The 26,149-nt window shown below is 42.0% G+C and overlaps 1 protein-coding gene across 1 annotated transcript in view; it reads right to left on the bottom strand.

The window, feature by feature from the left end:
• The window catches only part of SGCZ (sarcoglycan zeta), a 315,201-nt gene that overhangs the window by 6,260 nt on the left and 282,792 nt on the right, over positions 1-26,149 (bottom strand). Inside the window, exon 8 of the mRNA XM_014518471.2 lies at positions 12,598-12,721. Within this exon, the coding sequence (XP_014373957.1) occupies positions 12,598-12,721 (124 nt within the window). The remainder of the gene's footprint in view (positions 1-12,597; positions 12,722-26,149) is intronic.

Below are 26,149 nucleotides of genomic sequence, written 5' to 3'. Positions count from 1 at the left end.
GTAACCTAACTGCGTGCGTGTACTCGACTCTGTAACCGAAGTTATATGCGTATATTCAACTCTGTAACCGAAGCTGTAACGGAACAAAGGCTCGCCTGCGTCGTCCATCACTATCTAGGCGACGTAAGTAAACAAACTCCTGTAACCTACACGTGTCTGTGCCTGGTTAATTCCACTCCATCCATCAATTACCCACCTGCCGAGCTCTAAATCTAAACACTCCGGTGTGTGAGTCAGACAAGTTGCCGGCGGCTGCTCTGATTCACGACAGGTTCCAGGTCCTAGCTGCCCTGACTGTGAAGTAGTGCCTCCTGATGTCTAGTCTGAATCTACCCTCCGCCAGCTTGTGACAGTTATTTCTAGTCACTCTAGTGCTCAGGGGAACAGGGACTCCCCCAATGCCTGATGGTCCCCTCTGACTAGTTTGTAACAGGCCACTAGATCCCCCTTCAGCCTTCTCTTGTGGAGGCTGAACAGGTTCAGGTCCCTTAGCCTTTCATCATAGGGCCTGCCCTGCTGCCCCCTCATCATGTGGGTGGCCCTTCTCTGAACCCTCTCAATGCTGTCCACATCCCTCCTGAAGTGCAGCGCCCAGAACTGGACGCAGTACTCCAACTGCGGCCTGACCAGTGCCGCATAGAGGGGGAGGATCACCTCCCTGGACCTGCTTGAGAGCTATTTGTGGATTCATGACAAGGTTGGCTTTCCTGACTGCGTCCCCACACTGTTGGCCCATGTTCATTTTGGCATCAATAATGATTCCAAGATCCTTTTCTGCCTCTCCACTGACAAGAAGGGAGTTCCCCAGTCTGTAGGTATGCTGCTGGTTCGTCCTCCCCAGGTGCAGCACCTTGCACTTGTCAGTGTTGAAATCCATCCTGTTCTCATCTGCTCACCCCTGTAACCTGTCTAGGTCCAATTGCAGCCTATTCCTGCCTTATAGTGTGCCCACATCCCCCCACGTTAGTGTCATCAGCAAATTTGAATAGGGTGCTTTTTACTCCCTCGTCCAAGTCGCTGATGAAGATGTTGAACAGCGCGGGTCCGAGGACTGAGCCCTGGTGGACCCCACTGCCCACATCCCTCCAGGTCAAAAATGACCCATCCACCACCACTCTCTGGGTGCGGCCCTCCAGCCAGTTAGCGACTTATTTGACTGTGTAGGTGTTGATGCCACAGTCCCCTAGTTTTTTTTAATAAGAATGGGGTGAGAGACAGTGTCGAAGGCCTTCCTGAAGTCCAGAAAGTCTATGTCCACTGCTACCCCTGCATCTAAGGATTTTGTGACTTGGTAATAGAAGGCCACCAGGTTGGTCTGACAGAACCTGTCTCTAATGAACCCATGTTGGTTGCCCCTAAGCATAACCTCCCCTGCTGGCCCCTCGTGGACATGCGCCAGGATAATTCTCTCAAAAAGCTTAGTAAAGAGGTATGTAATAACAAAATGCAAATATAAAAAAGGAATAAGAATACTCATTTAAAACAAAACTAAGATGTTGAGAAACAGAATAATCAAGATATAATAGGATTTGGAAAGAAGTATTTCATGAATTGCATCAATGTTGGTAATGAACCAATAATGAACATAAGAACTAAAATTTCTGATATCTGAGACTAATTTGACCTACCTGTTATTATTTATACCTGTTGGGGAGCATAATTTGAATTTTAAAATCAATAGTTATTGCCCATGTGAAAAGGGTCATGTGGGGATGGGGAAAAGGTCAAAACTGGCAGTACCTGTTCCCCTGTCACAGTCAATGTAGAAATAGGTTGATTTATGCATGCTCATGGATGAGCATTCAAAGAAGTAAACCTTAAAATAAGGTAGTACTTGTCTGCTAAAGACTAGCAAACTATACCAGAGAAAAGAATGATGTTTTTTTAAAGCAAAGGCTAGGGAAAAAACACTGTGTTGGCCTGACAATTAAATTTAAATGAATTATTCCAAAGATCTCATGCAGGCACAATCCTCAGAATTTCTAGTTTTATGGGCGATGTTTTCCTAATTCAAAACATTGCATCCAACACGGGGAGAATTCTATATTTCTGACTGAAAAAGGGAAATGAATCACAGAACTAAAAACTAGAAGTGACTGAAAGTGGGAGTAATCATGTGTTATCCATTAACAGAATACAACCTAACCCAACAATAAATATCTTAGGTCCTTCAAAAGGCCAATTTTTTAAAAAAGAGGAAATAATTCTGATCCATATTGGATGGGAGAAATAATTTAAGACAACTTGAATTCTGATTGGGAACTGCTTAGATGCCAGAAAACTATGAGTGAGAATGTTACACTTGCAAAAAAAAATTATCTCCTGAAAACAGCAAAAGACAAAGCAGTTATAATAAATGTAAGAACAAGAAAGAAAAATATAATAAAATAACTAATGGGAGTAGGGGAAGTTAATAGTACTGAATATAAACTAAAAGTTAGAAACTTCAGAATAAAGGAAGCAAAAGGACACAAGTTATTATCAATGCCCAGCACTGTCGAGGGACCAGCAGGAAGAATATTTTAAGGGGCCTACTACCCATGCAGGTAAAGGTGTGTTACACAGGCATGGCAGGAGGCAGCCATTGCCAAGAGACCCCACAACAGACAGGGATATTGGCCCCGGCTGTGCCCCACATGCAGCCAGGACTGAGAGTCCTGCAACTGACAGGGCTCCCAGCCCAGATTGCACCTGGCTGCAAATGAGGTCTAGTTGGGGCTAGGAGCCCCAACAGTTGCTGGGCTCTTGTTCCCAGCTACATGTGAGTAGCAGCCAGGACCATGAGCCCCATCAGTTGTGGGGTTCTCAGTTCCAGCTGCATGTGAAGGACAGTTGGGACTTGGAGGCCTGTTAGTTGCAGGTCTCTCGGCCCTGGCTGTATATGAGGTGCTGTCAGAACGGAGAGCCCTATGTGGGCTGAGGGTTTCAACCATTCCCAAGCTTGGGGGATGACTGCAGCTGTGATCCCCAGGGCTCAGGGGTTTCACGTTAGGCAAGGCACACTCCTGTGGCTGGGAGCCTCAACAGCTGAAGAACTAGCCACAGGAGTGATCCTGCTACACATGCAAATTAAAGATGGACAGCAATCAGCTATAAATAAGGACCTATTGAATTAATGGAGGAAGTAGGGTGCATGGCAGCTCCTTTAATCTTGCATGTTAGCTGCTGATTAGTGGAGGACCCCACTGCTCCCTCCTTATCAGGAGGAAAGCTAAAACCATGATTTTAAACACAGCACCATTTTTTATAGTCAGCAGCAAACAGCAGAGCTGTCCAGGGACCCTCAGTCAATCAGTAGCAGGAGGCAAAAACTGTGCCATATTTAAAACTGCAATTTTCACCTTCCCGCTGATCAGAAGTGAGCCACAAGTGGGGCCCCACCACCAACTGGGGGGGGGGAGAGGTGTGGGGGAACCTGCAAGATTTAAGGAGCCACAGTATATCCTACTTCCATGATGAATTCGGTAGGTCCCTAGCTATAAAATTAATACACATTTTTTATGACTAACTTTATATTTGGTTGGAACTTTTTATTGTATGATACCTATTTGCATGTGTAGGTGGTCTTAAGGTAATTGGGCAATTAATCAGTTTATTGAGCAATACAGGAAACCCTCGCTATTCCCGGGTTTGGCATTTGTGGTTTCAAATATTCATGAATGCTGAACCCACATTTTAAAAACATTTTATGCACTTACAGGAGCTCCTCAGGAGCTCTGAGCTTGCTGCCACTGGGCTCCTGCCACTGCTGCTAGGCTCCCACTGCCACACTCCTGCCATCACTACTGGAGCCATGCAACTCCCCCCTCTTACCCCCAGCCACCAGGCAGACTACGTTCATGAACGCAGTGTCTTATTCACGGATTTCGCCATTTGCAAGGGATACAAGAATGCATCCCCTGCTAATGGCAAGGGTCATCTGTACCTGTAACATGTAGAGGCAGCCTAACATATAATGAATAAAATGAATTCTAACAATGTTTTTGATGATGGCAGAACTGTTAAGACTAATAAAGAAAATGCAGAAACGTTTGACAGTATTGGTTATAGCTGTGTGGGTTTAAGGACACGGGCAGACAAGGTTCTTTGGGTAAACATGATTCCTTTTATTAGATCAACTAAATAGTTGGGAAAATTGTTCTTTACATTCTTTCAGGCACCCTTCTCAGGCATAGGGAGAGTCTGTTGGGGTTTGTATGCTCTCCTGGGTGGAATAGAAGCTTAAGCCAGTATGCAAAATGCAGGTCTGTGAAAATGCAAATTAATGGTAGGGAAGATCAGAGGGGATGGGTGTTAATGGGAGTTAGTGACACAGGTATGTTGAGGAGTGGGGGAAAGGGAGAATGTTGACCTGGTGATAGAATGTAGTTGGTAAAATGGAGAGGGGTTACCTGGAGTTATTGGATGTCAGGCAGGTTATAATGTGCCACAAATCAAATGTCTGTGTTCCATTCTAACAGTAATTTGGAAGCATGTTCAGTAGCACCTACTAATTTTAGACATTTTTATTCATCTCTAGATAACTTGCACATAAAAACTTTAAAACAACTGGCTCTGGAGATCTTTGGAGAATTCATGTAGGCTTTTCAGTAAATGGTGGAAACTCTAGAGGAAAAAGTTAATCGTGTTCTGTTCTATAAAAAGGGTCAACACTGACACAGGTTGTTATCTATTCCATATTAGAGGATTTTTCAAATCTAGAAGATAAAGCAACAGCAAAATCCAAATTAAGACTAGAAATAAGGCACAATTTTAAGAGTGAAAGTGATTTATTGCTGGAATAAATTACCAATGATGGTAACAGACTCAGCATTATTGGATATTTTATAACTTGTTAGAGGTTTTTTTTTAATATATGTATTCTACTTCAAATGAGAATTAATTCAGGTAATGTTGAGGGCCTGTGTTATGCAGGAGATCAGATTAGATCATCATATTACCCCCTTTTATCTGATAAAACAGTAATCTATAAATCTCTATAAAAGTTTTTCTTCTTTTCTTTTGCATTAGCAGTTATACTCATGAAAGCTTCTGATGTAGATGTGCTGTAAAACAGGGACTTCAGTGGAATTACTCTGGTGTAAATCAGGTGAACCTGGCAGAATTATTTTACTAATTAAATTAGCAGGATTTGTTAAACCTAGCTGCTCATTAATTTCCATCTGAGATTTGTTTCACACTGTGCTGTCAACAAAACTGGATTTTTTTTTTTGCTACAACTGAAGGAGAAGCAACCTTGTTTTCTTCTGCTGGTAAACTACTTTGAGGCATGGATTTGACCATGCAACATGAAATCAGGCAAATGGAGTGGTAACAGAAGGAAATGAAATGGTGAAATATTATTTGAAAAGACAGCTCTGTGATGTAATGATCTTTATAAGTAACAACTCAAAGTAAATTGAACCCTTTGGCCAAAAAAAATCCAAACTTCAATGATAATTGATGAAAAAGCATTCTCCAGCTATATGAAATGATTAAAGGACCTAGAGCTACAAGCAGGGAAGTACATACAATAATGTTGGAGTATCATCACAACTCAACAGATTTGGGTTAAAAGATTATGACATTTTCTGATTTTTTTTTTCATGTTCTATAGTAATATTGTGACAATCCCTTCTTGCATTAGCACCAGATTATTTTCCATTGGAAAATTCTGTACCACAGTAAGCTTTTTTGATATAATAGTTCAGAAGCCATACGTCAGCCAGAACCAGGCAGGGAATGACATGTATAGAAGAAAACATAATTTTTACTACAGAAACATATGATATATTTGACTAGAATGAAAGGAAAATTATTTTAAAAAATAAACTACATTAAATTTAAAAACTACCACCCAAAACAAAATAAAGTTCCAAAATTATTTTGAATTAGCCATTATAATTGCCCTTTAAGCAAAAATCCTATTAACTTCAATATTTAGAATTTTGCTTCAGTAAGGATTCAATTAGCATGTGTGATATAAGATTTAAGATCTTCACATACACACACACATGCACACAGCCTCTTTTTACGCTGTGTTTTATTCTCCCGGAGCAATAATTGTGTAAGAAAATGGCCCCTTTCAAGATGCACTCTGAACGTGTTTACATTTCGGGATAGGTAGGGAGGTAATATTCTAGAGGCAGAACTGAAGTGGATACTTGGGAGCAGAGTGCTTGGCAGGGTCTGCAGCCCAATAGTGCTTCAATGAATTCTGTGAAGCATGGTGACCCAAGATCAGGAGAATGTAAGGATGTTTAAAGTTATCATCACAGCTCAGGCTCTACTCATGGCCTTTTGTACTTACAAACAAAGAGCTTTATCTAGCATGAGAGACTGCTCTTTACTAGGGGTGTCTGAAGTGCCGTAATCGATTCAGATTTCACCCGAATCAGGGACAGTGATTTGATCCATTGATTTGAATCACTATCCTGATTCAAATTTGGCCGAATCAGAATCTGAAGGTTCGATGCTGATTCATAAGTGACTCTGAGCTAGAGCATAAACTCCTCTCTGTGTGGACATTGTCCTCTTCTCTTTCTGGTACACCTCCAAACACCTTATTGGTGCTTAATACACAGATATATAGCTAATGCAACTTAATAACAGGAGTTCTACACATGAAGAACTTGTGAAACTGGGCCCTACATTTTGCTTCATTACAAATTAATTTTGGAGGGAAAAATCTTAGTGTAGAGAAGCAAGACCACAACTTTCCATATTTCCTCAGCAAAAGGGATTGCCTACTAATTAGATCAGTGATAGATATCAATCAGCTACTCTGGCTCTGCAGAGTGGGGAGGCACAAGAAATGAGTAAGAATATTAAGATTCTTTTTGGAGGCCTCCCTAATTAACTGTTTGAGAGCAGTTGGGCAATTGTTGGTTTCTTTCTGAATACGTACAAAAAAGACCAGCTTTTAAAAGCAGGTACAGACACAGTGCAGCATGTAAGGGAATACCAAATATGTGACTATGGAACATATACAAACTTCTATTATTTCCATTATAAGTGGAATTTAGATTAATAAACTGCAAGCAGCTTCTTCTAAATGGAACAATCATTTGTAGTTTTCTTCCAGTTAAGACATAATAGTTTTCACCAAGTAAAGGTTTGACAGTTGTCACGAGATACCACAATGAATTATAAGAAACGCTGAGGATGCATGACCAAGTGCTTGGGTTTTGTCTTGGAAAATTTGTAATCAATTATATTTATGACCTTTAAAGGCCCTCTTTCAGGCTGTATGGCAACTATAAACCCTCAAACCATGAAGGGAGAGGCTGAAAGATTCCACAAAACTGGCCTCATTGCTTTTTTTGTTGTTGGGGGAGGAAAACACACAGGACAATTCAGACTCATTATCATAACACCGAAGGTAAAAAGTATAAGGCCTTATTTTTTTGATGTAGCAAGAATCCTGAAACAAAGGATCATTAACCTCAAGAGGGACCTTTTGTGAGAAGAGGAGATGAAGGTAGAAGTCACAGACCATGTCATCAACCCTGACCATTCTTACTAGAATCCGAAAGACTCTTGGTTGTGTAAGCTCAGTCTCTGGTACAGCCCTCATTTGGTCTCTTGATTGAAGCAATAGCTCTTACTCTACATGAGTCTGAAAAATACACTTTTTTATCCTGCCTTTTTCCATTTGGGGGTATTGGGTTTTTTGGGGTTTTTTTTTCCTTTTTGCCTTTTGCTTTCAAATTGGGAAAAATCCCAGTCCTTTTACTATATGAAGATAAATACTTCAAGATAAATATAATAGTAAATTAACTTGAAAATGTCTCAATGATTTTGAAAATATTGAAAAATATATCATATAGAAACTCATCAAAACAAAAACATTTCCTAATCAGTGTCAACATTGACAAATCAGCATTTCTTCCAAAGAAATGTTGAGGTACTCCCCTTCAGCCCTATTATTTATTTACTTACCATATAGGATGACAAGTAGCTAGTAATGTTCCATAAAATATTTTGAAGACAATATGAAAAGAAACCTCATTCTATTTGTTTGGTTTTGTTCCATGCTAGTTCTTTGGTTCTCCAATTTAATTTATCATTATAGTTTAATGAATTCACTTGAGTAGGATATCTTTTCCTTTTAAGTTTCCTTTTTTTTTAAGTTGGTTAAATGGACAAGTTTAACTAACATCCTTAGAAACATGTGGATTTAAAAGGCCATGATATTGAAAAGAAAATATAAGAGGAAACTCACCCTAAAACAGCAAACAGAAGAAAATTTATCATGGACACAGAAACTTTAAAAATACTAGAAAGTAATAAAATCCTAAAAGGTTGAGAAGGGCTACAATGGAAGGTAAATAGCTACAAGGGAAGCTATTTAGAAATTTAGCACATGCTTTCTTCTACTATAGTGTTATTTCCTACATAAATATGTTCTTAGACATTTTGCAATGTTTTAGATGACAAAATTAATGGTGTTTCTACCACATCTTTCAGAAGATTATCAAACAATCTAACAATGAGATATAGAAAATATACCCTAACATAACCCACTCTGTACAGAACTAACTCTGCTTCAGCAAAGATGTAAACTGAAATACAGGAAGAAGTAGAGAACAACACATGTATAAAGTTTAAATTAATACTTTCAACAAATAGTCATATCATTATTAGTAGGCTAGTTAGAGGGACCCCACCCAAGAATCAAACCTCATTATCCAAGAAGGTATATAAAAAAAGCAAACTAAAACATGCTTTTGCCCCAGACAGCTTGCAGTCTAAAAGTATAATAGCAAAGCAAAACTGGACAAAAAATGGGGAAAGGGCTGGGAACAAAGTGACAGTAACGGTGAGTATGTTTGTGTATATGAGTAATTTTCTCCTTTATTTTATTTGGCCTTTGCTAGACAGTAGGAGTGTCTGAAGTGGGCCCTATTCAGCCCAAATCAGGGACAGTGATTTGATTCGGATCTCTGTCCCTGATTTGATTCGGCCGAATCCAAATCTGAAGGTTCAATAATGATTCAGAGAATCAGCAATTTGGACATAGACACAGTTTTAAAAGTTTTTTCTACATACCTTGAGGTAGCAGGCATGGCTCATGATTGCTGCAATACTGGGGTGCGTGGAGCATCCCACAGGAGTGGGGAAGAGGCCCTCCATGTGCTCAGCGGTGAACTTGGAAGCAGACCCGAAGTACTTCTGGTCCACTTCTGGGTCCCCCAGGGAGTACACTGGCCCCCCCCGCCCGCTCCTCCCTGGCTCAGAGATCAGCCACAGGGGGACCCCAGGTGCCCCAAGTCACTGAGCCGGGCAAGGATGGGCAGCTTCCTAGCATGCTCCCCAGTGGACCTAGAAGTGGATTGGAAGTGCCTCTGGGTCTGCCACAGAGTGCATTGGGGAGCCCCCCGTACTTCTGTGGGATGCGCCATGTGCCTCAGTATCGCAGCACTCATGAGCCCCTGCTACCTAGAGGTATGTAGAAAAAAGATTTAAAACTGTCTCTGTGTCTGAATCTCTGAATCTTTCTGAATTGATTTGGAGGGTTCTAATTCGATTCAGAGAGATTAAAAGATCCTCTGATTCAATTCTGATTCAGAGATTTGGCCACTGAAGTGGGCCGAATCTCTGCTGAATAAATCAGGGACTGAAGCTTCGCACAGCCCTACTAGACAGTGAATGTTGCTAAAAGGGAGGGGCTTGGCTACATGGAAATGATCTGTTTGAATACCACAAGAATCAGGATTAGATTTGGTTTCATAAGAACTTGGTCCAGATAGACATCCTTCTCCTTCAAAGACAAATCTTTCATTAAAATCACTTAAATCATATTATCAGTATTTGAATTGACATCATCAAATACTCCTTTAGCCATCTGATCATCTTAGGCTGAATTATTTATAGTATGATATATTTGTATGCATTTGTAGGCTTTGCAAAAAATGGTAATTACAGGAAGAAAATACCATGATGTGAATATCTTTGATCTTTTCTACTGTCTTTATATGTAGAAGAAGCAATAGTCAATTAGCAGCCATGGGCTTGTATTTTTCAGTGATGGAATGTTTCTTCTTATATGAACTGACGGAATCTGTTAATGCCCAGAGCTTCTAATTCTATTTTATGTGTAAATGATGCTACTTTAAGCCATTGGCTATGGTTTATTTATAGAATAATTCATAGCTCACAATTAAATGCCAAGCTGTAATTGAATCAAAGGATTCTACTGATCTCTTGAATCACAAGGGTGTAGCTCAAGTGCTTCATAAAGAGCAGCAGAACCTGAAAGTAAATTATAGCCTCCAGTACTCAATCTGGGATCATTCTTTATAATTTATAATTCAAATAAAAAGATTATTGTGATACTGAAGTAAATAAAAAGAAAAAGTACTGAATAGCAGAAACCAGAATGCTTGCAAAAGTTTTCAGTTTATGACAGGAATGACTACAAATCATATTATATAAGAGAAATAGGACTGGGGGAAAGGGATTTGGTAAACTTATTTAAATTCTTCAAAAAATAATATCTTAAGGTTATTGCTAAATAAAAGGGGAGCATATCTTTCATAATTTAATCCAAGTAAATCCAAAATGTTCTTAGATTTTGTTATTATTGGTTGATTTCAAGTACTATAAAAATAATTGCTAGCATATGAAGGAGATAATTATGTTTCAGAAAAAAAATAGAAATTCATTAAATTTATCTTGTCTGAATTTGTAGAATAAGTAAAAATCTCCATATGTTATAAAGTACAATTTGGTTAGCTGGTATATGAACTATACAAAAATAAAGTGTAGTACTTTTCTAGTACAAAACTTTTAATCTTAAAATAGTGCATTAATGCATATATGAAAGTGATCAAGGGATTTGTTTATCATAGAAAGCAAGGATTGCTTTTAAGCTTCTGATTTAATTTGAAAAAATGTTCTATTAATAAAATAAAAATAAAAACTCTTTCAAAGTGGAGTTCTCATGAGCTAAGAAAGAAAAAGCTGTAAACTATTCAGTATGACTAAATTTTAATTATTATATACTTGATGTAATACTTCTCATATACTATTCCTGTATATACCTGCTTTATCATTTTATTCTACAATTTAGCACTCTCAAATGGTGTTGGATTATTTTGCCCTGAACATCAAAGCCCCCTGTGTATCCACAAAGAACTTAAAACATGGGCAGCAACTACCAAAACTTTCCAAACTTATCCAACCAGTGTGCATCAATCTGTGTTGTAAGAAGACCAACTTTAGGGGCAAGTAAGCAGTTTAGCCCAAACTGAATGACAGCATGGTTACTACCTGTTGATACTGCCAAAAAATACACTAGTTAGTGTCAGTTATGAATGGTTGGTTTTTTTAAAGGGAAATGTGCCCTTTTAGAAGAAACATTAAATCCATCATCAAATCTTTACTCACAGAGCACATTACATGAGACGCTACGTCGCTGTAGCGATAAGCTATGGCAATGTAGCTCATCGCTGTGGCGACAGTGTAAGCAGGCACTAACTGTAATGCTGCCACTACTGCGCAGTAGGGTCAGAAACACCCCAGGTGCCACTGAGACTGTGCAGTACCGGCAGTTTTACCGAACATAAAACTTCACAGTAATGCTGGAATTAAGGAATTTACAAGAAACATTTTGCTTTATTAAATATCTCCTAGTAGATAAAAAATGGAGGTGGAGAGTTACAGTAATAAGATTTCATGACAACTATTACTGAATCAGCATGGAACTAACCATCTGGGAAATCCCAGATGGGTTTACAGTTTTAATTGGTGGAAAATTTAATGGCAGTTTAGGAATTTAACAAGTATTCATATGCAATATTTTGCCAAACCTACCTGTCAGCTTGTGTTGATATTATTGAATGTCTTTAACAGATGCTTGTATTATGAGTAAAATATTTGTGACAATAGTACTTCCTTTTTTATTTGAATGGTTTTGAAAATCCTACTAGAATATCATGACATCCAGAGGCAGTGTTTTGGCAAATGAAATGTTTAAACTTACGCGTATGAGGAACTTGGGTAAAGAATCTAATCAATTTAACTTTCTTTGGATAGTCAGCAAAGTCAAATTGATTCAATATAATCAATTTAAGTTCTTCGATAATGATAATCAAAGTATCTGTTATCCTAAGTAATGCAATTACAGAGTATTAGATTTTTTTTCTCTCTCAAGCTTCACCAAAGCGTTATTCAAAATTTATGATTTATTGGTTGGTTTGTCATATCATGTCGGTCTGCAAAATCCTAACTGTGAAGGGCATAGTCAATTCCTAACCTACCAATTAACTGACTCATTTTTAGGGATCTAGTGAAGGACTTGAGTAACCTGCAGCATTTCATTCCATATAATATGTACAATTTTGAGTGCAAACACTTAATGGGTTTTCTTAGTATATTTGTTCCTGAAAGTAATGGTGTGAATAAAATGGAATACTTCAAATTTTTTTTAGAAATCAAATAATGATGAAAGAGTATGACTTAAGTAAATTCATTTCTAATTTGGGTAATCACAGAATATTCCATGTGGTTTTTATGTTGCCCTGCATGTAGTACTTCTTACACAGCATGCTTTCATTTTTCTTGTACATTTGGCTGGACAGAGCTGCAGAGCATTCAATTCTGCACAAAACTTACCTCCCCTTCTGTGGACTGCAAGTGCAGTTCTTTCCTGCAGGTGGCCTTTAAGTCTCCTGCAGCAGCACTAACTTGCACTCCCTTGGGAGCTTCCATTATTAAAGATCTAGTTGGAGATTCAAGTCTGAAAAACAAAAATATCCATTAAATAGGAACCCCCTGCCAAAACTTCCCATGCCCCAAATAAACATCAAGCCACATTGTATTCAACTACTTGTCCCTGCCATCTCCCTTCCTAAATCTAGATAAAGAACATTAATTAATGAAAATCTATTTTCAAGACAAATGAGAAGTGAATTGTTCCAGAAACTGGTCATCTGGTCTCCTTTATGACTCTAAATCAAGAAAACACTCATGCAAGTGCTTGATTTCTTAAGACAGTGCTTATACACATGCTCAACTTAGTGTAAAGAAATGTACCTAATGTTACAAGCTATTTGGCACACTTCAGTTTTCTACTCTAACCACATGCTGATAAGCTGTGTCTACTCTATGTATCCAGTGGAAGATGTTCTTTTAAAAAAAGTTTAAGTTAAAAGATTTCCTTTGAGGGTTTTTACAATTGAAGCTCATTGGGACCTCTTCTTCCTTCACAGAATAGCTGCACAGGATACTGGAAGGGTGCAGGTAGAGGGAGAGGCCAGGTGTTGTATGCATGAGAGAGAAAGGATTTGGACCCTCTGCCTGTCTGAATTTTCCACTTTCTGCATTCTATTCACTTTCCTCTGCTAACTGCCCATTTCCTTTTTAACCCCATTACAATGGTCACATTCTTTATTTCTTTTCCCAATGCAATTAACCACATTGATTTTATTTATTTTTATCATCTAGTTTTGTCTTCTCTATCTTATAATTTCCTTATATCCATCAAGATTCTGGATCCATCATAATCAATAGTGGTGTTCCATTTGGTGGGCAACCTCACATTGTACCAGTGTGCTTTGTTGAAAGTTAAAGTTCCAGCAAGAGACTATGGGAGGTAGTCCTGAATAAGTAAAGATAACCTAGTACAGGGATGTCCCATTGCTAAGTGACCAGGGGCTGTACACCCCATAGGCTGCATCAGCAGGGACCACACACCACGTGAGCACCCGCTTACTGTACTGCCCACACAGGACTCTCCCTATTGCACCATGCACCAAGGCATGGGTACCTTGTCCTCATTCTTAGCTGCCCTGGCCACAGATTTTCCTGCAGCACCATGCTGTTCTGAGCCACATGCTCTGGGCCACGAACTTATTCAGTACAGTATGCCATGCTGACCCACAGTGCTGGCATGAGGGCAGAAAGTGGAAGTCAGAGGAAGGAAGAGGATCTGGGTCACACAAGTGGCTGCTGCAGCCACAGCAATGTGGGAAACAACAGCTGAGAGAACCCAGGGGGTGCAAATTAACCCCTTGAAGGCTGCTTACTCCCTCATCTAGCAGAGAGAGCACTTCACTGAAACTCGGGAAACCTGGATTAAATTCCTGGATCAGTCAGGAATTTCTGACCTTGTTAACACCTTGGACAAGCCACTTATCCTAAGATATAACCCAATTCCTCATCTGCAAGATAAGGAACATATTATTCATGTACCCAACTACATGCATCTAGGGAAGATGAAACTGATTAATAATGGTGATGTATTTGCTACAACAGTCAGGGCCATCAGTACTTAGAATGAAGTAAAGTATAGAAGTATATAATTATTTGACTAGAAGTATTGGCAGATAAAAATCAACTTAAATATCTATTAAGTAGTCATAGGAAACTGGAATTTGATGTTTCATAATTTTTTTAGCACTCATGCACAGACAAGAGAGATCAGCAATGGATTAACTTCTTGAAGCTACATTCTTTTATGTGAGTGATAACAAAGATGAGATTTAAGCTACCAATCACTGAGGTAGCATCTATGCAATATTTCTGACTGCTGAATATCACTGACACTAAATGAGAAATTATCTGAAAGCCTTTATTTGGCTGCACAAAATGAATCTCTTTGTAGGGACATCCAGATATGAAATCATTAGCTACTTGGGGGTTTTTGTGTGTGTGTCTAGGTAAGAAGGCAGATACACATCTGTTATTAAAGAAAAGGAGAGAGAAAACTTTTGAAGGTACACTTCTTGTGATTTGATTTTATTAAAAAATGAAATACCAGCCAAACCTGATTATTAATTATGATTATCACTTGAATAACACCAATAAGGGGACAAGGAAGAGCAGGTAGAGGTAAAGGGTAAGAAATATTTTAAAGAAAGAAAAATGTTTAAAGGATCTTTTTTTTAAAAGCATGGTGAAGAGGAATCACTACTCTAATCACTACATTGTATTTCAAGAACCAATCTATTCGGCTTGAAAACATCCCTTATCTTTTCATTCAGGTATTATAAAGGTAAGTAAACAAATGTACTTAGCAGGCTACTTTCTTTCCTTTTGGCATGTGCCATTCCCATTTCAGATTGTAGCAAAAGACAGTCTCTCTGATATCTAAATGGATCATATAGTCACAGGACAGTTAGGAAAGTAGGGATGGAAGGGACCAAGGTTATCTAGTCTAGCCTTCCACTCAAGGAAGAGTCATCCCTGACTAAAACATCCCAGCCAAGTGTCGATCTAACCGCCTCTTGGAAATTTCCAGGAAAGAAGATTCCACAGCCTCTCTAGGTTGCATGTTCCAATGGTATGCAGCTGGGAGATTGCAGCAGCTGTGGTCTCCTAGCCATAGGGGTGTGTGGTACACCTCCATGGCAGGGAGCTCTGTCAGCTGAGGGGGCTCCCATCTATGGGAACTTGCTTCTTGCTGGTGCAGGGAGACCTCCTTTCCAGAATTGGATGCCCACTGCACCAGCAATAAGGCATGATGGGATCTGCTTTGTGATCTCACAATCATGCCTCCTGCCTAGCACGTGTGGCATGACAGGAGGCATAATTATGTGGCTCAAGCTTTAGATCCCATAGCATCTTTACTTGTATATGTAGGGACAGGGGGGCTTAGGGACAGATTCTTTCCCACCTATTAGTTGTGTGCAGTGGGTAGTTAGTGCAAAGCAGTTAAAGGAAAAAGTGAGTGGGTTCTACTTCTTTTCATTGCTTTTTTGTCACTCAGTCTTAAAGGGCAAGTTGGCATTTATAATAGTAGATGCATTAATAGATTTTGAGGGCCTTGAACGGGGTGGAGTAGATTTGCAGTTCAGCACTTAAATCCATCCAGATGTGTAATAGAATCATAGAAAATTAGTGTTGGAAGGGACCTCTGGAGGTCATGTAGTCCAACCCACTGCTCAAACCAGGACCACCCCCAACTAGATCATCCCAGCCAAAGCTCTGTCTAGCCAGGTTGTGAAAACCTCCAAGGATGCAGATTCCACAGCCTCTCTGGGTTACCTGTTCCAGTGTTTTAATAGGTAGAATACATTTTGGTTCCCAGTGCTTAGATCACTCATTCAGAAAATGGTAGGTCTGGGTTCTAGGCCCTTCTCAGAGATGGGGATTCAAACTTGTCTCCATGGAAGCTGCCCTATTAGCAACAAGGTTGGAATAATGGCAGTGATGGGAAAACAGCCTGTCCTTCCTTTTGAAGCTGTGATGTGTGAAAGAATAATTGGGTCAGAAGAAGAGGGGACAAAACAAAATCTTACTTGGCAAATATTCTTACTGCTAGGTTATAATGTAAACGATGGGTGGCAACATTACTTGCCTGCTATCAGAAGAGGGCTTTATATCCTGAGTGAAAGGAGTTACCTAAGCACCAAAGGGAAGTTAGTTCACCTTTGCTCATCCTTTCCAGTTGTTTTATTTTCTAGGTAGCTCTCAGTTTCTGAATTGTCCCTTGTGCCTATCTCTACTTGTTGACTACACTAGGGTCACAGATACTTAACCCTGATTCTTTGGGACCAGAAGAAAAGCCTTACTTGAAAGCACATAACAGATCAATCTGGATTTTCCCCTAGTATGCATCCAAATAGTTTATTAAATGGCATACAGTGGGATTTTCAAAAGCATGCAGGGATTTGGCTTAATCCATTTTATCATTGATTTCAAAGGGAATGTGATTTGGGCTAAGATTGAATGCTTATGATAATACTACTCATTGCATATCTCAATTGGTATAACATTGCTATTTAGAAATGCATTTACCATAATCTCTAAAACTTCCACAACTTTCCTCTGCCATTTCTTAGTTATGAAGATAAAACTGCCCTCCATGAAATATACTATGCAAAATTTTCACTGTCACATAGTTTTCCAGGGGCATACCTGTTGTCATGAATATTAACTTGTGCAGGGGATGTTTATCAGACACCATTAGTCTTTTCTTTACAATTACTAACAATTATTGGCATGCCACATGCTGCTCATAATTGCCACCCTTATTTTCACCAAAATTATTCATTTTCCACCAAATTAATGAACCAGATACCTGACTGTCAGTTGTGCAAAATAAGCTGTGCTCGTATCAGTTTTCTATGCATATTAGCATTTTCAGAAAAAGAATTAGGAATTTATCAGTATCCTGAAATTATTACATTAACCTGACTGATGTATAAATTATTTTTTGGGTTATTTAAAGGGTAGCTTTTAAAAATTAGCTATATGTTAATAAAAATGAATTTTCCTGTCATGTTCCAATTGCTGCTTCTTTTGTATTAAAACTTTCCTTCTTATGATTCTGAAAAGGAATTTTGGAAATACATGACCTGCAACCATCATCTGTAAACACAGAATCCTTTATATAAAGAAAGGTTATTTCTTCAGCAGTGTTGCCAGAGGACAAGTCTGAGATAAGTTCCTTTTCCAGACTTTCATACAAAATAATATTTTTTGCTTGTTTCAGTCCTATTCTCTAAAGGCTTTGATCTTTGCTACAAACTTATTGAAACATTCCATGCTATAATTTTAACATCTTTAAGAAAAGCATGGCAGTAAAGAATGCTTATAAATACCATATCAAGAATCTGCTTTTCTTTCAAATTTCTTTTCTGTCTGTCACAGTGGTATTTAATTGCACAAGGGGGTCCTATACACATGATTTCATTTTTTCTTTCCCAAGCAACAAACAGCTATGTTGGAGCAGGCAACTTAATAGACACACCATTTGAGAATAAGAAAGAGCAGAGTACTTTTAAAATAAGGATCTTTGACATCTGATCTGCCACCTTTCTGTGCAGGTGATTTAGACAGAATACATATCCAGATTAAGGGCTTTGTTATACATTCATTTTAGGCAGCTCCTGGAGCTCTTAACTTCTGGATTGTCAACCAGTTAACACCTGAAACAGCCTCTGCCCCCCACACCTACCCCACCCCCCAGCTACTTACCCTTCCTTACCTATCTGGAAGGGGAAAGGAACAGTGAAGCAAACCCCACAGTTTCTTACCAAACTAGGCACTGAACATCTTGGGAAAGGGACTGGGGATTTTCCTTGCTGCTTCTTTTCCCTTTCAGACTGGTCCAGAAGGAGAAGGAAGTGAGAAAAAGTCCCCAACCTGTTCCCCAGACCGAGGACCCTGGTCTGGGGAATGGGAGGGAAGCATTGTGCAGCTGCTCCTCTGCTCTGTTCCTGGTCTTAGAGGCTGCACCTAAAAATCATCTATTTTACTGCGGATAAGGCTAATTAGCTCCACAGTAAAGTGTCACCACCTACCTGTGCACTGGTATTAGGGTTCAGTAAACTAACTGCTGCAAGATAGTAAAGTCAGGGACTTTATGATCAGTCCTATGATGGAGTTTGATATGCATGTGTGGATAGTGACTGAGTGGGAGCTGGACGCCTGGCTGCCACACAGGGGTGCAGAACCTGCAGAGCCATCTCCCAGCCAGCCCCTCCGCCACCTACCACGACCACGTGGAGCCCAGCTTTGACCCCACCATACTTCTGCCAGCCTGGACCTGCTCCACCTCAGCTCAGATTGCTGCCATCTTGCGTGTACATGTAAGCGCTGTGCTCAGGAGCAATTTACTCCAGCTTAAACACCTTTGTAGTTGATCGTTTCGCCTTAATTGCACATGTAGATGCACCCAGAGTGTAGAATGGAGGGAGCAGTAGGACAAACCCCAAACCTGCTTCTTATTCCAGGACTCCAGTCTGAGAAGCAGGCAGGGGGCAGTGCTGCTCATCCAGTTCAATCCAGAAGCTGTAGCTGGGCAGGAGCAAGGGGCCCATGCCGGGGACAGCAGGAGCATGGGACTGGCTCTGCCCCATCACGTGGTCCTCCCAACAGCTCATGTGCAGCTCTTAGGACTCAGCTAGGAGCGATGAGCAATGTACAATGGAGCCAGCAGCCTGGCTTCACTCTCTGCTGCCATGTGCAGCTCTCAGCGCTCAGCTGGGAGAGGCAGGAAGCCCTGCACCGTAGAGCTAGTCCAGCTCAGCCCTGCTCCCTGCCACCCTGGTTGAGTCTTGGGAGCCACATGAGGTGACAGGGAATGGGGCCAGGCTGCTGGCTCTATCACATGAGGCTCCAGTGGTGTGTGACTGATAGAATTCTGAGAGCTGCATGTGAGTTGCAGGGAGATCTGCACAGTGGAGCTGGCAGCCTGGCTCTGCTCCCTGCTGCCAAGTGCAGCTCCTAGGACTTGGCTGAATGTGTGCACTGCTGTGGAGGGAGAGTGGGGAGGGTACTCTGCCACTGCAGTGGGAGCGGGCAGAGTCCTTACTGGGGGTGGCAGCTCTTGTCACACTGTGGGGGAGAGTGAGCCCCTTCCTGGCAAGGGGCTGCACTGTGGGCTCAGGCTGCACATGGCAGTGCCGGGGTCTGGGGACAGAGGTCTTCAAGTCCCTGCAGCACCACCACACTCCACAGCAGATCTTCTGGCCCCAAAGTGTGGCCCCCCTGGGAAGCTGTGACAGACTCTTGCCCATGGGGCACTCACTGCTCCAGCTGCTGGGCACTCACTGCTCCAGGGGCTGAACTTCAGCTACAGCCCAGCCACATAGACCCCACTGCCAGTAGCTGAATAAGCCCTTCCTTGCCAGGAGGGGCCTTACCCAAAGCACAGAGGGGCCACTCACACTGCAGCAGGGTCTGCCAGCGGGTTCTGCCTGGCCTAGCCGCTGCTGCCCTGTGCTTGAAGACAGCAGCTAAATAAGCCTCCTCTTGCCAGCAGGGAGCTGTCTCTGAGCAGGGGGCAGCAGCGGCCAGGCCAGGCAGACCTGGCTGGGCAGATCTAGCTACGGTGTGAGCGGCCTCTCTCTGTGCTTCGGGCAAGCCCCCTCCTGGCAGGAAGGGGCTTATTTAGCTGCTGGCCATGGGATCTGCTCAGCTGGGGTGCAGCTGAAGCTCAGGGGGAATAATGGGGGGCTGAATAAGTCCCCTCAGTGGCTTGCCCCAGCACAGAAAAAGTGGAGGGGGCTGACCCCGCCCCCGCCCGGCAGCTGGAGCAGTGTGTGCCCAATGGCAGGAGCCCATCACGGCTTCCCAGAGCACGAGCCCCTTCCCAGTGGAGCCACACTGTGGGGCTGCCAAAGCAGCTGTGGAGCACAGTGTCCCTGCAGGGCTCTAGCTAAAGACCTGGCACCGCTGTACACAGCGTGACCCAGCAGCACAGCCCCTCTCTGGGAAGGGACTCACACTCCCACACAGTGTGACGGGCTGCCACCCCCAGTAAGGGCTCTGTCCCTCCCACTGCAGTGGTGGAGAGGGGGCACAGCCAGGCTGGGCTCCTTGTAGTGGGGCAGGGAGGGGTTATTCCTCCTCCCTCCAGCCTCTGGTGGAGGGGACAGCTGGGGGCCTATTCCAAGCAGGGAGCCACCCAGCTGCCAGTGGGATAGAGAGGAAAATAACTCTGCTCCCTCCCCCTCTCTGCCTCAGGGGCCAAGGTGCCCCCCTGCTGCAGCAGTGAGGGGGGAGTGTGGGAGGACCTGGCTCAGGTCCTTATTGGTGGCACAGGGAGAGGGAATTAAATCCATCTCCGGTCAGTTCAGCCTGGGTTGGCTACACCCTCCTGCCCAGCACAGCTTCCCTGCAGCTGAGGGCTGGCTCTACAGCCCCTTGGCACCTGGCCTGAGCAACTGCAGGCATGTGCCTGCATTGCCTCAGTCCAGAGTGAATGTTTGCCCTGTTACAAACTGGTTCAGCCTACACAGATTAGACTAACCTGTGAAGGTTGAATCAGTTCAGGCTCTGGCCTTTTGAATGTCTGTCCTTAGCCCAAGGGCCCACCGCCGCCTGCTGCTGCCATTGGTGGTGGGGGCTATGTGCCATGGGGGGAGGCATGTGGGGAAACCCACACCCAACCCCAACATACACACATCCACACCCTCCCCCATACTCACCTCCTCACCCCACCACACATCCACAGCCCTCACAAAACACATCCACCATATACACATCCCACCCTATCATGCACACACACATGCCACACCCTCAACCACACCCCACATGCTCCCCCCCACACACAATGTACAACACTAAGATTTTATTTTGAGCTATTGTACAATTGCTTCTATATACACTATACACATAAATCAGGACAAATTATTTTTTTGAAATAAAATTAAGATATGTTATAGTTGATATTTGATTTTCAGTATATGATTTGTTTTTTTTCTGGTTCCAAGATAGCACCCCCCCCCCCCCCAAAAAAAAAAAAAAGGAATATTTATGGGGGCAAGGGGAGGGACTTTCTGTCACAAAGTTTAGGGCATTAGGGGCAGGAATTCTGGTCCCAAGATGGTGACCCAGGATTGGGGCATCTATCAAGGGTGGGATAGGTCATGAAAAGGCATTAAGCAGCCCTCTAGCTGAAACAATTGTCCACCCCTGGCTTAGAACATGACCACCATGCAGGGCTGCACTCTAGCCTTGGCCAGAGATTGTGTAATTTGCCTGAGCACTGAGCTGGCCCCACTCTCTCAGCTGTCACTGGCCCAAGTCAGTGACAGCCTCTGATCCTGGTCCTGCCTCCTCCCTCTGGCCATATGTGAATTTCAGCCTGGAAGAGGAGGAAGGAAAGAGAGTCTCTCTCCCGACAGCTGCCCTGGCCCTGGAGTGCACTACAGCTCAGCCAGTGGGGATGCAGGAGAAGGGACCCAGGTTCTTTCTCTCTGTAGCATCCCTGGCCCTGCAGCTTGCCACTGCCTGGCCTGAGAGACTGCAGAGGAAGTGGTTCAGGATCGCTCCTCTATCAGCCACTGCTGACAGTGGCTGAGACTGTGGGGAGACAGTAGGGATACAGCCCATTACAACAACCTCCTGGGAGGTATGTGGGAGGCATGCTGGGAGGTGTGAGGGAGCACCCCCAGTGGCCAATGTGGGCAGGCTGTGAGCCCCTCCACCAAAGAATGAATGTCTGTTTGGTTTGCTCTCACTCTAACTTACAGTGCTTTAAATAAAGTGTGATAGTTACAGGTCTTCCACCAGGGGCTTTTAGCCTTCTACTACAATATCATTATTTATAGAATTTATATCTGTATGTGTGTGTGTGTAAATATAGTCCACACATTGACACCTGAAAAAACCACTGAAACACACACACACACACACACACGCACAGACAGTACATATATGGAGGAATTTAAAATATTTTTAAATTATCAAAAACATTGGCAAGCTTTTCGTATTTTATTTACACATTGAAGGATTAAACTAATTAATTTCTGTGAATATCCTTTTTAGCTGGGCCTTGCTAAACTCCACTCTCTAAATTGGATATAAGCATTTTTAACCACAGGAGTACAGTAACTCCAGGACTAAGGCTGCTATTGGAATTCAAAGGAAATAAATATACATTTACATCAGGACTTCACAAAGCCATAATCTTGCTCATTGATCAGCTGTACTATATGGACTGCAATCCATCTTCAGGTGCTTGCATGCAGACTCCTTTGAGTTCTGTAGAGCCTACCACATACATTCAAGGGTAGAATTTGTCCATTGGTTTTGTGACCTTGTTAGGAGAGTGAAAGTGGAATAAATTTCCTATGAAAAGCTTGAGTATATATTTGTGAAAACAGCAAATAGCAATTCATATATACTTGTCAACATTCAACTTTACAGTTCATTGAAAATATTTTTGGAGGAAACTTTCCTGACTTATAACTAGGACAGCAAGACAGTCATTTTGCTATTTGCTGTTATATTCACATTCATATCTAACTAATGTCATTGACTGTAGGACATATCTTTGTCACCTTAATATAGCTCCTAAAGCTCTCATTAACCCAGAAATCCAGTCGCTGGACTCCAAACTGAATACTAATTGCACTGCACGCTCCATTGCTTTCAATATAGTGAGTCTGTAATATCAAAGTAACCCAGAAAATAACTGAATACTTAATATTAATACATTTGCAAGGGTAGTTCAGGAAAATCACTGGAGTCTTTAAAGGCCAAGCTACTGGATCTCCTCTGAGAACCACAAAAGAAAGTTAGTTAGTGAGTAGGGAGAAAAAGAGATAAAATAGAATAGGAGAGTCTCTGACATTGTCATTGTTATTTATAATGAAAAAGAAAGAAGGCTGAAAAGTGTTAAAGGAAGTAATAACATTTAACAGACAGTATCCAGGACATTTGACAAAGCTTCAGAAGTAAGTAGGACATCTGAAGGAAGTTATAAAAGGTCTGGTGTGGCAAATACATATGGATGAAGGCAAACTAAAGATGTGAAAAAGTATATCAGGATATAGGGGAATACGCAAAAAAGAAAAGACAAAATAGTATTTAAGAAACAAGGAGGTTAAATTTCAGAGAAGTCTGAAAACAGCAAAGAAAGTTAGGTGAATGCTAAAAGCAGACAGGGATGCAGAGAGGAGTTAATTCTCTGATAAAAAAAAGCTTTGTCAGTGCAGAATCAAGCTTCACTAGTAGTATTTAACTTAACAAACACTCAAGTCTCTAAAAACCAGGAGTTCAAGTATTTAAAACTGAAACTTCAGCAAACAAGAAATACAGGTTGTAAAGTATACATCAAGGCAACCTTAACTCTGACCTCTTTGGCTAATACCCCAATACGCTTAAAATACATGCATTTGAATTCTAACTTTGCAGACAGTGTTCATTTCCTATGTAATGGGGTATGTAGCCATATTTGGACAGAATCCAGTACTTTTATGTATTTAGGTTAGTTGTCTAGAACTGAAAGTACTGACACCTATCCTCCCAAATATTGACCTTACTTCAGCAAAACCCAGCTCCCTTTGGCTGAACTTCTCTTTACAAGGCCTTCTCTCTTACTCACAGGACTCTATCTAACACTGTACTTCTACTTATCCATCACTTAAACCCCAAGATCATTCTCATTTCCAACTTCATTGCAGGCTATCCTCACAGCAAGAATCAAGAATTTTTTGTGTGTTGGATAATGCTGATTCACAAAAACCAAAAGCTTTGCACAGAGACATATCCATGTTGATGAATATTTCAAGAAAAGTTTTCTCAGCTTCAGGATGGAATTTCTAATTCAAATTCTCTCCTCCAATGAACATTCAGTTATGTATATAAGTGGAACAGCATACACTGGAGAGATTGAGAAAGAACCCCAACTAGACAATAGCCTGCTGGTTAGGAGACTGCACTGAGAAGTGAAAGATTACAATCCTGCTTTGAATTTGAGAGCATGTAGACTTGAAGCTGGGTTTCCCACACTCAGGGCAAATGTCTTAAACACTAAGGGTGCCTATACATCAACTGGGAGGCTGTTCCAATGTGCTATAATTACAGTGCACCGAAGCAAACTCAATTAATCGAGTCTGCCAGGGCATGGAAATTACCACTCCACATCTCGTGTTTCAGCATCTTTGTGCTTCAAAATATTGACAGGGGAACTTTAACTAAAGCACATCAAATGTGCTTTAGTTCAAACACCCGACTCCCATTTTGAAGTATGGGGATGCTGATATGCGAGACACTGTGACGCTTTAATTAGCATGTCTCTTGGATCCACTCCAATTAAAGTGCCTCTCCACCCCCTTCATCCATGGAGCACATATAAAACTGCCTGAGGCTATTGGCTATTTTTGGTTGTGTTTGTCTCTCTCCATGTTTTTGGCAAGTGGGAGAGGGTGAGAGGAAGAGCTTGGACTTTGAAAGGTCTTAGGTTTACCCAAAGTAAAATGGAGGAAATTCTGTAATATTGAAAATTTTCATACAATTCCCTTCTAGTTTTACAAAAAAACCTTGTAAACTCTTATTGGTACTGCTTACAGATTTCAGTTCATCTCAGGTCTCTCAAAGTACGTATGCAACATCTTTTTTTTTTGATCCCACATACAGGAGAAAAAAGGTCGTGTCCTGAGATCTACAGGTTTTCCTCAGGTCACCTCAGATCACAGTCATAACTGCATAATGTTGCTCTAACCAATTTCTCCACGATACATTATTTACACATCACATAGGAAATGCAGACAGAGCAACTGCCAACTCCAGGATGCAGAGTTAAGGCTACATTGGCAACTATGTTAAGTTTATATTACCTGTTTTGGGAAGTTTAAATTTCAGTTAATTTAATCCTATAATTTGGCTTTCAGGGAGGCCAAGCAGAGCCCATGGGGGGGATGGGAGGGGGTGATGATGGATGCAGGCTGCCCAGTGCAGGCTTGGGGCTCCCTGCCCCACTGCCCTCCCCCAAGGAGCCCTGCACAAGCCATGCTGCTTCTGAGGCCCAGCCAATTGGTACCTGGGGACAGTACTCCTTGTGCTAGCGGGACTGCTGAAGCAGCCCTAACAGTTCCCTTCATCTTTTACCCAATGCAGCAATCTGGCAGTGGGGGTGGCTGCTTGGCTGTGACCTGCTGCGCACCTGCCAGACCCAGATGAGGACTGCACAGCCACTATAAAGGCATCTGCCCATCTGGCCCAGCTGCCAGTGAGCTGTGGCTGCAGAGTTGGCCTTTGTGAGACAGGCTCCTCTGCCTGGGTCCTGCCACTTGCCTCCCTAGCAGGACTTCTGGTGTTCCCTATTTGAAAACTGAAAAATCCTTGCAAAAAAATCCCAAAGTCATTCTACAAAATACCCTTAAATCCATGTTCCTCCACAATTAAAACAAAAGACCACTAATATATTATATATATATATGAGAGACAGACAGACAGACAGACAGACAGACAGAGATCAGTTTTATTGATATATCTACAGTGTTAAGATAATTTGGAAGCCTACCAGTGTCTTTATCGTCATAATAAAATGATGTCTAAATACCTATATGTTTTGCTCCCCACAACAGGGGTTACATCCCCCCCAACAGGGGCTATAGCCCCCCCCAAGGGGCTACACCCCCCCACAGGGGTCACAGCCCCCCCACACAGGGACCACTCACTTCACAGTACCAGATGCTCTGGGGGATCTGGGGCCTATGGTCCCCTGCCGCCTCCTCCTGCTCCTCACTACTTACCAACAGGAGCCTGGGTCTAGATCTCTGCAGCAGGCAGCATGCTTCCGTACCGGGGTGAGGCCCAACCATAAAGATGTTCTGGCTGCTACCAGAGTGTCTCTGTGGAGGACCCAGGCTCTGGTCACCTCGGGGCATGGTCCAGGACTGTGCCCTGCCTCACTTCTTTATCCTGTGTTTTTTTTTTACCCCCGGATATCCAGGGGTCTAATTTTGCCCCTGCACTGCAAATCTGC

The sequence above is a fragment of the Alligator sinensis genome, unplaced genomic scaffold, assembly GCF_000455745.1.
Source record: "Alligator sinensis unplaced genomic scaffold, ASM45574v1 scaffold516_1, whole genome shotgun sequence".
Taxonomy (NCBI): Eukaryota; Metazoa; Chordata; order Crocodylia; family Alligatoridae; genus Alligator; species Alligator sinensis.
The sequence above is the reverse complement of the archived record's forward strand: the minus strand, read 5'-3'. Positions and strand labels throughout refer to the sequence as shown.